Source organism: Bos mutus, chromosome 26 (assembly GCF_027580195.1).
Source record: "Bos mutus isolate GX-2022 chromosome 26, NWIPB_WYAK_1.1, whole genome shotgun sequence".
Taxonomy (NCBI): domain Eukaryota; kingdom Metazoa; phylum Chordata; class Mammalia; order Artiodactyla; family Bovidae; genus Bos; species Bos mutus.
The window spans coordinates 30,236,973-30,250,762 of record NC_091642.1 but is presented as its reverse complement, the minus strand read 5'-3'; the positions used below and the strand labels follow the sequence as shown (position 1 = coordinate 30,250,762).

At 45.2% G+C, this 13,790-nt stretch overlaps 2 protein-coding genes across 2 annotated transcripts in view; one reads left to right on the top strand and one right to left on the bottom strand.

Annotated features, from left to right (window-relative positions):
- Window positions 1-5,951: 5,951 nt before the first annotated feature.
- WNT8B (Wnt family member 8B) lies at window positions 5,952-9,886 on the top strand. Its single transcript, XM_005888112.3, has 5 exons — window positions 5,952-5,981; window positions 6,730-6,868; window positions 7,713-7,838; window positions 8,990-9,132; window positions 9,341-9,886. The coding sequence occupies exons 1-5, from the start codon at window positions 5,967-5,969 to the stop codon at window positions 9,884-9,886; spliced, it is 969 nt and encodes a 322-aa protein (XP_005888174.3). The 5' UTR covers window positions 5,952-5,966.
- Window positions 9,887-11,154: 1,268 nt separating this feature from the next.
- Window positions 11,155-13,790, bottom strand: part of SEC31B (SEC31 homolog B, COPII coat complex component) — a 34,416-nt gene continuing 31,780 nt past the window's right edge. Inside the window, exon 26 of the mRNA XM_070363376.1 lies at window positions 11,155-12,830. Coding sequence (XP_070219477.1) covers window positions 12,771-12,830 — 60 coding nt within the window. The 3' untranslated portion in view covers window positions 11,155-12,770. The remainder of the gene's footprint in view (window positions 12,831-13,790) is intronic.

Below are 13,790 nucleotides of genomic sequence, written 5' to 3'. Positions count from 1 at the left end.
AGTTAACTTTTAAATATTCTGTCCTCCATTGTTTACTGGCTATTTCTATTTCTTTTGGGATTTATGTTGTTCATGTCCTTTTTAAAAAAAAAATGTTTTTTTAATATGTAAGAGCTCTTCATGTGTCATATATTGTAAGCATCTCCCCCAATTTGTCATATGTCCTATACAAGTATTATCTCATCTGACCATCTCAATAGCCTCTGAAGTTGCCACATCATAACCCCATCAGTTATAGTTGAGGTTAACTGAGCACAGACTAGTCTCTTTCCCAGGGCCACATAGTTAATAGGTAGCAGAGCTGAGACACCAACCCTCTGGCTCTAGAACTTCCTCTCTCAGGTTTTCTGCCTAATAATAAGGCAAATTTAATAATAGTTTCCTAGAGAATCATCTGTACTTTAAATAAATTTTAAAGAAAATAGGATATATTTAAATCTTTTATAGTATTTTCTTTGCACACACCAACTTAATTGTATGTATTTGTTTTTCTCTTTTCTTGATGGCTCTAGAGATTTGCTGTCTTATTATCTTTCAAAGACAGCCCTATAAAACTGGCTTCTAATTCTTTAACTTTTGCTCTTATCTTTTTTATTTTAGTTCCCTATTTTTCTTACCTTCACTTTGCTGATTTCAAGAACACATAGCAAAATTTTTTTAACTCTTAAAAAAAAAAAAACTTAGAGTTTTTCTCTTAATATAATAGTGACTTTTAAACAGCATGAGAATGGGGAGGCAGGCTAATTATAATCTCCAGGAGGACTTTTTCACAGATAATCTACTATTCTCTTGTCCCTTGTACCAACTGCCCATCCCACCCCAACCTGTGAAGAATATACTGCTTTGAGAGTGCTTTCTAATAGCTGTGTGTTTCCCCCTGTAAGAAAAAAACTCAAGTTTTAACCCATGAGTTAAAACTTCCCATGAGTCTTCATCCCATGAGTCTTCATATGATATTCTCATTGTTAATATTTAAATTGAAGTTATTTCGAAGGTGTGCTTTTTCATATTAAATGGTAAAAATTAAAAAAATAAACATATTGCCCTCACAATCTGAAGCATTCCCAGTAGAGAAGTCTAGCATTTGTTTGAAAACGTAGCTCTGGATCTCAAGATGGAATTCAGGGTTGGAGGTAAAGATCTGGGAGATATTGCATATTCATGGTGGTAAGACCTTGCGCATGAATGAAGGATTCTCTCCTTTCCCCATCTCTCTAGATTGCTGTTCCTTCTGAGTTTCCTCAGATGATACTTCTTCCTGCTCCCACCCCTAAATGTGAGTTCCTTTGTTCTTTCATTCAACAAATATTTATTAAATGGTTACTATCCTCAGGCACTGTTCAAGGCATGGATAATATCTGGTGAACAAAACAGACCAAAAGAAAAAAACAAGAGGGAAAAAAAAAAAAAACCCTTGCCTAATGAAGCTTACAATCTAGTGGAAGGAGAATATACAAATAAAGATGTAAAACACGGCATTTAGATGATGAAAAGTGCCCTGGAGAAATATGGAGCAGAGAGAGGGAGTGGAAGAAGTTGCAGTTTTTAAATAGATGATCCAGGAAAGCCTCAGAGAAAATGACACGTTTGATTAAAAGGCCAGTGCAAGTGAAGGAACAAGCTATATGGTTATATGGGGAAAGCATTCCAGACAGGAAAGATAGCCCATGCAATAGCCCAGAGGCTGGAGAGTACCTGTTGTGCTGGAAGAACAAGAGGACCAGTCTGGCTGGAGCAGATTAAGTGAAGGGAGAGTAGCAGGAGATTAGACCAGAGGCATAACTGGGTACCAGATTGCACAGAATCTCATAAACCACAGTAAGAATTTGGCTATCATTCTATGTGAGATTTAAGAATCAAAACAAAACACTAGAGGATTTGGAGCAGAGTGGCAAAAATTTGATTTATATTTTAAATGGATCACTTTTTTTTTTTTTTTTTTTTTTAACTTTACAATATTGTATTGGTTTTGCCATATATCAACATGAATCTGCCACAGGTATACACGTGTTCCCCATCCTTAAATGGATCACTTTTTAAAGGAATCAATCATTTTGAGCATAGATTATGAGAAGAATAAGGGTAGAACCAAGGGGTTCAGTTAGCAGGCTATAACAACAGTCCAGGCAAGAGAAATGACAGCTTGGACCAGGGTGACAGCAGTGAAGGTGTTGGGAACTGGTTAGAGTCCGGATATATTTTGAACTGGAGTTGGCAGGAGTTGATGACAGACTGAACACAGGATGTGAGAGAAAGGAAGGAGTTAAAGATGACACCCAGCAGCTGGAAGAAAGAACTGTCCTTTCCCTAGACGAGGAAGACAATGGGAGGAACGGATTTGAAATGGTGACAGTGAAGATCAAAACTGTCTGGACATGTTAAGTTTGAGCTGCCTATTAAAGCCTGAAGTGATGTCAAGAATATAGTTGGGGGAATTCCTGTGGTCCAGTGGTTAGCTCTCTGAATTTCCACTGCAGGGGTCCCAGGTCCAGTCCCTGGTCAGGGAAGTAAGGTCCTGTAAGCCATGCAGCATGGCCAAAACATAAATAAATAAATAAATTGTGCCTCAAACCCTAGTTCCTTTATATATATATATATATAAAGGAACTTCCCTGGTGGCTCAGTCAGTAAAGAATCTGCCTGCCATGTGGGAGACCCAGGTTCAATCCCTGGGTCAGCTGGAGAAGAGAATGGCAACTCACTCCAGGTTTCTTGCCTGGAGAATTCCATGGACAGACGAGTCTGTTAGGTTGTAGTCCATGAGGTCACAAAGAGTCAGACACAACTGAGTTTTATATATTATATGTATTTATGCAAGTCTGGAGTTTAACAAAGGCCTGAGAAGAGCTGAGAGGGTCCAGAAAGACAGAAACCCTTTGACACCAGCCTGGGTCATGTCATTAGCAACTGTATGTAAAGGGAATGGGAAGCTTACACCTCCATGTAGTAGTAGTATGTTGCTTGAACCACATTCTGTAGAGCCGTCTCCATCTTCCACTGTCTGTTAGCGTCTTTCCTTTAATCATATTACTGTCCCTAGGTGGCACACATATACACTTAAATTCCTTCCTCTTTGGCTCTCCTCACATTACACACTCACTATGCCTTCTATAATCCATATTCTATGTCACTCCCTAAAAGGACATATAAGACTGCAAACTTAATCAATAAATGTGTGGGTTCTGACTGATCTACCCACCAGCCCTTCTCATCTCTCCCCCTCCTAGGGCTTCCCTATTCCCTGACACAACAATATTGGCATTAGGTCAGTTGAAAATACCACAATGATCTCTAAGTGTTCCAGTGAAAACATGAATCACTCACTCTAAATCAAAAGCTATAAATTACTAAGTTTAGAGAGGAAGTTAGGCTTCTTTCCCAAACATTGTGAATGCAAAGGAAAAGTTCTTAAGGAAATTTAAAGTGCTGCTCCAGTGAACACAAGAATCATTCTTATCAACAAGAATGATAAGTGAGGGGCTTCCTTGGTGGCTCAGTGGTGAAGAATCTGCCTGCCAATCAATGCAGGAGACACAGGTTCGATCACTGATCCAGGAAGATCCCACATGCCATGGAGCAACTAAGCCTGTGCACCACAACTACTGAGCCTGCGCTCTAGAGCCTGGGAGCCACAACTAGTGAGCTCCTGTGTTGCAACTACTGAAGTCCACACACACCTTAGAGACTGTGCTCCACAGCAGGAGAAGCCTGCACCCAGCACCGAGAGAATGGCCCCCGCTCTCTACAACTAGAGAAAAGCCTGCACAGCAATGAGGACCCAACACAGCCCCTCCCCCCAAAAAAAGAATGATAAATTAAACAGTCTACATGGAGACAGGATTAGTATTAGTGGTCTGGATAGAAGACCAAACCAGCCACAACATTCCCTTAAGCCAAAGCCTAACCCGAAGCAAGGACCTAACTCTTTTTAATCCTGTAAAGCCTGAGAGAGGTGAGGAAGATGCAAAAGAGATGTTTGAAGCTATCAGAGATTGGTTCATGAGGCTTACGGAAAAGAAGCCATCTCCATAATATAAAAATGCAAGGGCAGACAGCAAATGCTGATGTAAATCTGCAGCAAATTATCCAGATTCCAGATCTAGTCAAAATAATTAATGAAGGAGGCTAAATTAAACAACAGATTTTCAATGTAGATGAAACAGCCTTCTAGTGAAAGAAGATGCCATCTAGGACTTTCACAGCTAGAGAGGAAAAGTCAATGGCCAGTTTCAGAACTTCAAAAGACAGATTGACTCTTGTTAGGGACTAAGGCAGCTCATGATATAGACTGAAGTCAATGTTCATTTACCCTTTTGAAAATTCCAGGGCCCTTAAGAATTATGCTAATTCTGCTCTATAAATGAAACAACAAAGCCTGGATCACAGCACATCTGTTTACAACATGGTTTACTGAATATTTGAAGCCCAATATTGAGAATTACTGCTCAGAAAAAAAAGATTTGGTTCAAAATATGACTGCTCACTGACAGTACACCTGAGAACTCTGATGGAGATGTACAGTGAGATTAATGCTATTTTTCATGCCTGCTAACACAACATTCATTCTGCAGTCCATGACTCAAGGAATAATTTTGACTTTCAAGTCTTATTATTTAAGAAATACATTTTTTAAGGCTATAACTGCCATGAATGAGTCCTCTGTACAAAGTTAATTGAGAACCTTCTGAAAAGGCTGCACCATTCTAGATAACTAAGAACATTCAGGATTCATGGGAAGATGTCAAAACATCAAGTTTAACAGGGGTTTGGAATAAGTTGATTTCAATCCTCATGGATGATTTTGTGACGTTCAAGATTTCAGTGGAGGAAATAACCGCAGGTGGAAAGAGAACTAGAATTAGAAGCAGAGTCTGAAGATGTGACTGAATTGTTACAATTTCATGATAAAACTTGAATGGATGAGAAGTTGCTTCTTACGGATGAACAAAGAAAATAGTTTCTTGAGATGAACTCTACCCATGGTGAAGAGGCTGTAAAGATTGTTGAAATGACAACAAAGTACTTAGAATATTACATAAACTTAGTTGATAAAACAGTGGCACTATTTGAGAGGATTGACTCCAATTTTGAAAGAAGTTCTACTCTGGGCAAAATGCTATCAAACAGCACTGCATACTACAGAGGAATCATTTATGAAAGGAAGAACCAATCAATATGGTGAAATTTATTGTCTTATTTTAAGAAATTGCCATATCTACTCCAGCCTTCAGCAACCACCACCCCGGTCAGTCAGCAGACATCAACATCAACGCAAGACCCTCTACCAGCAAAAAGATTGACTCAGGAAGCCTCAGGGGATGGTTAGCACTTTTAACAATAAGCTATTTTTTTTTTTTAAGAAGTTCCCTGGTGGGCCAGGGGTTAAGAATCCACCTGCAGGGGACTTGTGTTCCGTCTCTTCTCGGGAAGATTCCACATGCCATGGGGCAACTAAGCCTGGCCACCATAACTACTAAGTCAGCGCTGCAGAGCCTGTGCTCTGCAACAACAGAAGCGGTGGCAATGAGAAGCCCACACTCCACAGTGAAGAGTGGCCCGTCCCCCAACAACTAGAGAAAGTCTGCATGCAGCAACGAAGACCCAGCACAGCCAAAAATAAATAAATAAATGTCAAGGTTGTAAAGTCCACTAAAAAATAAAGTATTTTAAAATTAGGGTACATACATTGTATTTTTTTAAGACGATGCTATTGTACACTTAATAGACAACAGTATAGTGTGAACATAGCTTTTATATGTACTGGGAAACCAAAAAATTCATGTGATTGGCTTTATTGCAGAATTTGCTTTATTGCAGTGGTCTGAAACCAAACCAGGAATGTCGCTGAGGTATGCCTATATATTTGCTGAAGTAATTCTTAAAACTCTTGGCATCATAAATGAGTCAGTGTATCTCTATTACGCTCTGTGGTTTTTCTCTCTTCTAGGTCAGTGAACAATTTCCTGATGACTGGTCCAAAGGTAAGAAAAAAATTCCTTTGATTTCTTCGGACTTAGCTTAGCTTCTTGACTGAAGACTATACATGTCAATATCTTTTCATTATATCCACATCTTTTATTATACTGTGTATCTTTTAGGCAGAAAAACTGTGGCACAGAAAGGGATACACCCCAAATCACACAGAAAACTAATGTCAGAGCCAGGTTAAGAACTCAGGAATATTGACTCTGAATTTATGGCCAGAATAAAAGTTTTCCTTTGTAGTGTCAGGCTATAGTTAGCCATCCTTCTCAGCACACAGCGGGCAGGCCGTCCTCCATCCTTAAAATGCTGGCTTTCTACTATATGATCTCTAAGAATATTTCCAGCTACAAAATGTTTTCTTCATAGGATGAGAACAGTTGAAAATTCATAAATCGTGTAACTGAGTCTCATTTTGAAGTGAGTACAGTGAATAGAGGTAGTGAGGTCTAGAGTCTAACGAAACACCAGTTTCATTCCTACTTCCACCATTTGCTAGTGGTGGGACCTTGAGCAAATTGTTTTACATCACCTCTCTGAGCTTAGGTTTCTGTTCTATAAAATGGTACCAATTTCACAAGGTTATTTGTGATGTTACATGAGACAGCATATTGAAAGTGCTTACTCTGTAATTAATTTGGAGGAGTGGGAAAGTGGGCAGGAAAAGATGTGCTTAGCCACTTTAAGGCAAATGCCTACCAAGTTCAGCTGCTGTGAGTCTGAAGTTTGACCCCTGTGTCCCTGCAGGCTTACCTGATCTACTCCAGCAGCGTGGCAGCTGGTGCCCAGAGTGGAATTGAAGAATGCAAATATCAGTTTGCTTGGGACCGCTGGAACTGCCCTGAGAGAGCCCTGCAGCTGTCTAGCCATGGTGGCCTTCGCAGTGGTAAGGAAAGCTTCAGCCACAGGTCCCTGGACCACTTGGCCATAGGTTAGGGCCCCACTCTCCAGGGATGGAATCCAGCCCCCTCTTTACCTTTGTTGGTCTCTGCTCTCAGGTCATCTCCCTCTCTAGTATCTTCTCTGTTTTTTGCTCCAGCTCCTCTTTTTCTTTACTGACACCCTCTCTACTCAACAAATGGCCCTTATCTCATCCCCAATCCTATACCATCTGCAGCCTCCTAGCCTCCTCAAAATAGGTAGGTAAGTAGAGGTCATATATTTTCATGCCTCTTAGCCTCTTCCTTTAGCAGGCTCAGTAGAGAGGTACAGAGCAAATGGGAATTGACTTGGAGACCAGATTCCCATACAGAAGATTAAAAAGTGGCCATGCCAGGAAATGATTCAGGACTAGCTAGCACCTCTCAGAAGCCTCTCAGACTTCCATGTTCCAAGAGAAAGTGGGGATGGGTTCTTTACAATCTGACCTTCAGATTCTTCCTCATTTCTTTCTTGGTCTCTTTCCCACTTAAATGCCACCCATATCAACAATACTCTAACCACTAAGTCGTAAAATCTGTAACCTGAAAAGATGGGAAGAGAGAAGAGCTGAGGTGAGACCAGGACTGGAGCAGATCCTGGAAGAGAGTAAGGTACATTATAAAGGTGGCAAGATATTGGGTTCGCCAAACAGTTTGTTGGGGTTTTCCATAAGATCCTGTGGAAAAGCCTGAACTAACTTTTGGGCCAACCCAATAGAACAGAGCAGTGAGGAGGGTATATGATGGTATTAAAGGTATGTCTTTGGGGCTGTAATTCCTCCAACTCACTCAATTTTTGGTTCCTGTCAGCTAATCGGGAGACAGCATTTGTACATGCCATCAGTTCTGCTGGGGTCATGTACACTCTGACTAGAAACTGCAGCCTTGGGGATTTTGACAACTGTGGCTGTGACGACTCCCGCAATGGGCAACTGGGTAAGTAGTGATCTTGGGGGTGGGTAGGGCAGCCCAATGAAGTTCATTTAGGCAATGAAAAGCTTGGCAGGTATTTGGTGGAGTGAAAAAGGGTGGTAGTCATCTAAATCTGAGGAAAATCAAGGTGGACCACTTTGAGCCCAAGCGCTACAGTGACAAACACGGCTGTAGGTAGCTGGGAGCCCTTCTCTCACTGGGAGGTTCCCTTAATTTAAATACAATAGTGATAAAAGAACAGTCCCCTCAACCATGGGAGGGGGGCCCTTCCACAGTGCCTAAAGAAGGAAAGCTACAGGGCTCAAAATAGCCTGGAGTTAAAACTCCCCTCCAGGTCCTCCCCACCGTTCTATACAGAATAAAGCACTTTCTTCCCAGAAGAAAGGAATGGACATTAAGATTACGTTCAGCTCCCAGCCGATCCCAGTCTCTGGCTGGTCTCAGGAATTCCTTGCCCCAGTTGTTGAAAGCTAACTAGTCAAAAATAATCATGAGGAAAAACAGACCCCCTCAAAATAATGTATCTCCGCATATATATGTTTTCCTATATATACCTACTCTCCTTGACTTAGCGCAACAGCCCACTAATCTGACTGCTGCCCCTTCTCGCCTCATTAAAGGTGATCAGTTCCTGTAAAGTGCCAGTCTTTTTTTTTTTTTTCTCGAACCTCACCTTCTCTAACTCCCTTACCTTACACCCTTCCTTATCTCATTTCCCCTGTTTACCTCCAGTGTCCTCTGCAGGCCTCTGCCCTCCACCTCAGCTGCCAACTGCTGTTCCATATTACCTCAACTGGCCTCTCTCCCCCTCAGTGTCTGCACCTTCCTCGCCTTTTCCACACTATTTTGTGCCTTCTGGACGTCAACCTCTGGCAGAACATGTGTACACTCTGCCCAAAGGCCAGAAACACAGCCCGTGAAGCAGGCACCTGCCTCCCCTGGTAGCTACTTACATCATGGAGTCCTGAGCAGGGGATGGGCTGAAGTTAGGAGTACAAAGGTGTCAAAAATAAATCTGGGGTGAAACTAATCTAGAGCGAGGGCACTAGCCCCACCTGAATCCTTCCTCAATCCCCCTAACCCACTTAGAACCAGCAGCCCAGGAGGCTCTCTGCGGCCTGCTTAACGGCCTTTCTTCCCACTATGTTTTCCAGGGGGCCAAGGCTGGCTGTGGGGAGGCTGCAGCGACAACGTGGGCTTCGGAGAGGCAATATCCAAGCAGTTCGTCGATGCCCTGGAGACAGGACAGGATGCTCGGGCAGCCATGAACCTGCACAACAATGAGGCAGGCCGCAAGGTGAGTCCTGCAGCCCCTGGAATCAGGCACCTGCTCCATCCACTGCCAGGCCTAGGTGCGGACAGCCTGTCAAGTCTTATCTGACTGGGCAAACGTGGTACCAAGCCGGCTGGCCAGGTAGACTTGCAGGAAGCCTCGCAACTCGACAGAGGGCGAGACTCCCCAGGGGAGCAATCCCTGGCCCGCTCACTCCTGGCTCTCTCCCCAGGCGGTGAAGGGCACCATGAAACGCACGTGTAAGTGCCACGGGGTGTCTGGCAGCTGCACCACGCAGACCTGCTGGCTGCAGCTGCCGGAGTTCCGAGAGGTGGGCGCGCACCTGAAAGAGAAGTACCACGCAGCTCTCAAGGTGGACCTGCTGCAGGGTGCAGGCAATAGCGCGGCGGGCCGCGGCGCCATCGCTGACACCTTTCGCTCCATCTCCACGCGGGAGCTGGTGCACCTGGAGGACTCCCCGGACTACTGCCTGGAGAACAAGACGCTAGGGCTGCTGGGCACCGAAGGCAGAGAGTGCCTGCGGCGCGGCCGGGCCCTGGGCCGCTGGGAGCGCCGCAGCTGCCGTCGACTCTGCGGAGACTGCGGGCTGGCGGTAGAGGAGCGCCGCGCCGAGACCGTGTCCAGTTGCAACTGCAAGTTTCACTGGTGCTGCGCGGTCCGCTGCGAGCAGTGCCGCCGGCGAGTCACCAAGTACTTCTGCAGCCGCGCGGACCGGCCACGTGGGGGCGCGGCGCACGAACCTGGGAGAAAACCCTAAGCGAGTCCTCTTCCCTCTTCTCGTTTCCCCGTTGGTCCTTGGCCTTTTTTTAGAGACCCCAGTAGTGAGGAATCTAGGGAATAGGGACCCCACACTACCAAGGCCAGGGATCCCGAGGGGAGAGCTGCTGCATTCTCTGCGGAGCCCGCCACTTTCCAACCTGTTTCCAAGTTTCTCTGCTGTCGGCATCGTCCGCCCACCACACTGAGACCTGACAGAGCTCTGTTCTGAGACTCTGAGCCATTGATCTTGCCAGGACTTCGAAGAGAATGGGCGTTCCTTCTCCCAGTCGTACCTGCCCTAATGCCTGACCTAGCTTGTGGAACTTAGGAACTGGAAGAACCCTTCTGAGATATGCAGGGCCCAGAAAGCATGGCTTTTTTTTTTTTTTACCCATCTTCCCCCCTCTACCCCTACTCCGCTATTTTCTGCTGTCAGCTCTCTGCCACAGCCACACCTTCCTTGGGCAGAGGCCCTCCTGTGCTTCTGATTTCCTAACTACTGGCATAGACTCCCCAAGAATCTCTACTTTTCCTCCCCTTATCCTTCCTTCTTTCTGTGAAAGAGATACTGCGGAAACTGACCCAAGAAAAAGCATGTTTTTAGGGGTTGGTTCCTAGAGGTGGAAGTTGAAGATGGAGGAAGTGATAACGCTTGAGTGCTGACTTGATGAAAACGAAGGGTGCCACTCACCCCCGTCATGTCTCTAACGGACTTTGCCAGTGGGGCAACAACCTTCTTAGACAATCATCCAAGGTGCCCCAGACACATACCCACAACATCCAGGAAAGAGGTAAGGGGAGAGTGCCAGTTTTTTCCTACCCTTTCAAATAAGCTTCTCTGTGCTCCTAACCTACATTCTCCTAGCAACCAACTTTACCTCTACTCTTCCCCAAAGGGTCTTATTCCCCTGAGCCAAGACTGAGATAAATAAAGCTAATTTCCCTTCAGACCCTGGTTTGCACCTCTGAAGACAGGTCATGAGGAATGAGAAGCTGGGATCTCTCCTTTTCACTAACCTGATTCTCAAATAGGCAGGATTCAGAAATTGGATACTTTCCTTCAATATATAAACTTTCTGCAATGAAACTGTTAATAGGAAGTTCAGTACCTTGAACCTTAATTTATTGCAGTCACTGTGACATCTGTTTTTTTTTTCCAGGTATTGAACTTATTCTTGGGGCTATGGGGAAGGGTACATGGAAGATGTAACCTCTACGCCCTCTCCTCCCTCCCACCTTGTCTGGATACTATTCTCCTGTGGGCCTCACTTCCATGATGGCCTAAGTAGTTATCCTGGCCTGACTGAGGTTCATCTGCCAAGTATTAGGAAATCATGCCCATAAATCTTCCACGGATACAGTCACTCAGTGGCTAAGACCCTGCTACTTGTGGTGCTTCTCATTCTCTTCTCAGAAGGAAGCAGTACAGCAGGGACTTGCTGATGGAATGGGGCTCGGGAAGGGGAGAACTAACTCCTGACAGACCCTCTACAGCCCAAGGAGCCTCCCAGTCATCTCCCTCCCCTAGGCTGGTCCTGGATCTGGGTGCCAGGCAACCCTCTGGAGCAGAATGGGCCAAATGCTAGAAGACTTCATCTCATCTCTTGTAGAGGAGAGCACCGAGGAAGAGTAGCTCCAGATCAGCGAGCGCAGAATGGCTCCCATGCTCCAAACTGAGACAACAGCAAGGGCAGAGCTCAAACCCCTGGCCTCACCCCTACACGTCTTCTGGTCCCACTGACACCTACTGAGGAGAGAGGCTCACCTTCCCTCCCTACAGGGTACATGCTGCCCTTCAGGGTGTTGGAGTGCTTCACTTCCAGTTCTATCAGCAAAGGCCTTTTGCGCCTTTCCTCAGCTTTGATCTGGGCCTCCTGGATCTCCCAACTAGCCCTTTGTCCCTAATCAAGCAGCAGCATGCACTAACTTGGCTGTCCCACTTGGCAGAATTGCTTGACAGTGTTCAGTAAGAAAATCTGGAAAGGCAGCTAGAAAATATAAAAGTAAAACCTTATAAAGGAAAGCGACATTCCCCAGGAGGTCTCTCAGCATACTAGTAGGAGAACTATTGTGCTTCATGTGTGACAACTCCAGGTCGGTATTTGAAACATGTCATGCTGCCAGAAAGTTCTTTCACAGGTTATTGTTTTACATTCCCAAATGGCTATGATTGACATCACATTCATTTGTGTCTATAAAGAAAACAATACTGAGCTACCTTAGATCTGGATGGCTTTCCCCCTGCCCCTTACATTATCCACAGATTCATTTATTCATTCAACAAACACCACAGTAGAAATACAGTGGTGAACAACATACTGACCTCCTGCATTCATGGAGTTTAAGTTCTCTCTTATAATCAATCGCCAGTACTGTGTTCCCCTTTATAAATGTGGACAACCAGACTGGCTGCTTGGGAAGACAACTTCAAGGTCAGCGAGTGAAAAATATTTTGTTTTATAGATTTAAATTGATGCTGAGAAAGATGTCTGGCTTGTTCCACCAACTTGTAAGGTACCATGGGGTGAGTTCTCGAACCCAGGCCCCTCCCCTCCTCTTGTGTGCTCCTTAGGAGTCCATCTGTCTCAGCCAGGGGACAGAAGCGGAGGGAGGTCCTGAGAAGTGACAAGGATGCTGGGTGGAGGGTACAAAACACTGTCTCCTTCCTGTCCCTGGCCTGTGAGCCTACACACAGGCAGGGCTTTCTTTCCTTGAAAAGAATCTCAGCCTCAACTGGCCTTAGCAGCAGGTTAGGGCAAAGACATAGACAGGGTCGTGCTCGGTGCTGGCGGTGCTGGGGGTGGTGGGAGGGAAGGGCAGGCCAGGGCACTCGCCTATTGTGGGTCTGGATTGGATGCTTCCACTCATTCATTTCCTTTTAATTAACCCGCATTCCTGGAGGAGAAATATTTATGTTGGCTCCCATAGAGGCAATCTGCAGACTGGAAAGAAGGGGGAAGAAAGCCCGCCTTAGCAAAACAATATCTCTAAAGAGCTCAAGAAGAGAAAATAAGAGAACAAAATGCCATTAAAATAGCCTTCTACCCCCACCGGAGTCAATGAAAACTTCATTTCACATGCTAATCCCCCACTCCGCCCCCTTCCCTTCTCACAACACCTTTCCGAAAGTGTTTGGGAAAAGTCTTCACAGTCAGTACACAGCTCCCCGCGCAGCTCAGACTTCTCCTTGTGTTAGTTCAGGGCCCCAAGTGGGGCTCTCGCTCCAGCAGCGGCTTTTTTCTCCCCCCCTTTAATTTAAACAAAGACTTCGGAGTTCATCAACCTCCCACTGAAATTCACAGCTGCTGAACAAACTAATCCCCTCTCCCGGCCTTTCTTCCCTTCAATGGGCTCTTGGCTTCAAAGACACTTTGGGAAAGGACTTTGCTGGGGCTCACACTGCTTCATCAATAGAAGTTAGTGCAAGTATTATCTGAAGAGCAAGTGGCTTTACAAACAAATACTGCCTAACAATCCCTTCCTCCCAAACACACACATCTAGCCCGCAGACATGATGCGATCTACAACAGGATTAGAGATCGTACCCCTGGCTTCACACCCGGTCCCTTTGTGTAGCTGAGCTCAGCCCTGAAGTGGTGTGGGGAAAACCCTGGAGCTGAATGTCAGGCACGGATGGAGACACACACACACAGACACACACACACATACACACACACAGAGTGGTGTGGGGAAAACCCTGGAACTGAATGTCAGGCACAGATGGAGACACACACACGAAGTGATGTGGGGAAAACCCTGGAGCTGAATGTCAGGCATGGATGGAGACACATGCGCGCACACACCACACACGCACACACCTCTCCGAGTGGCCATAAATGCTGCAAGGAGAGCACTTAATTCAGTGCCACCTCCTTTCTTCAACTCTCCTGACTTCCTATCTG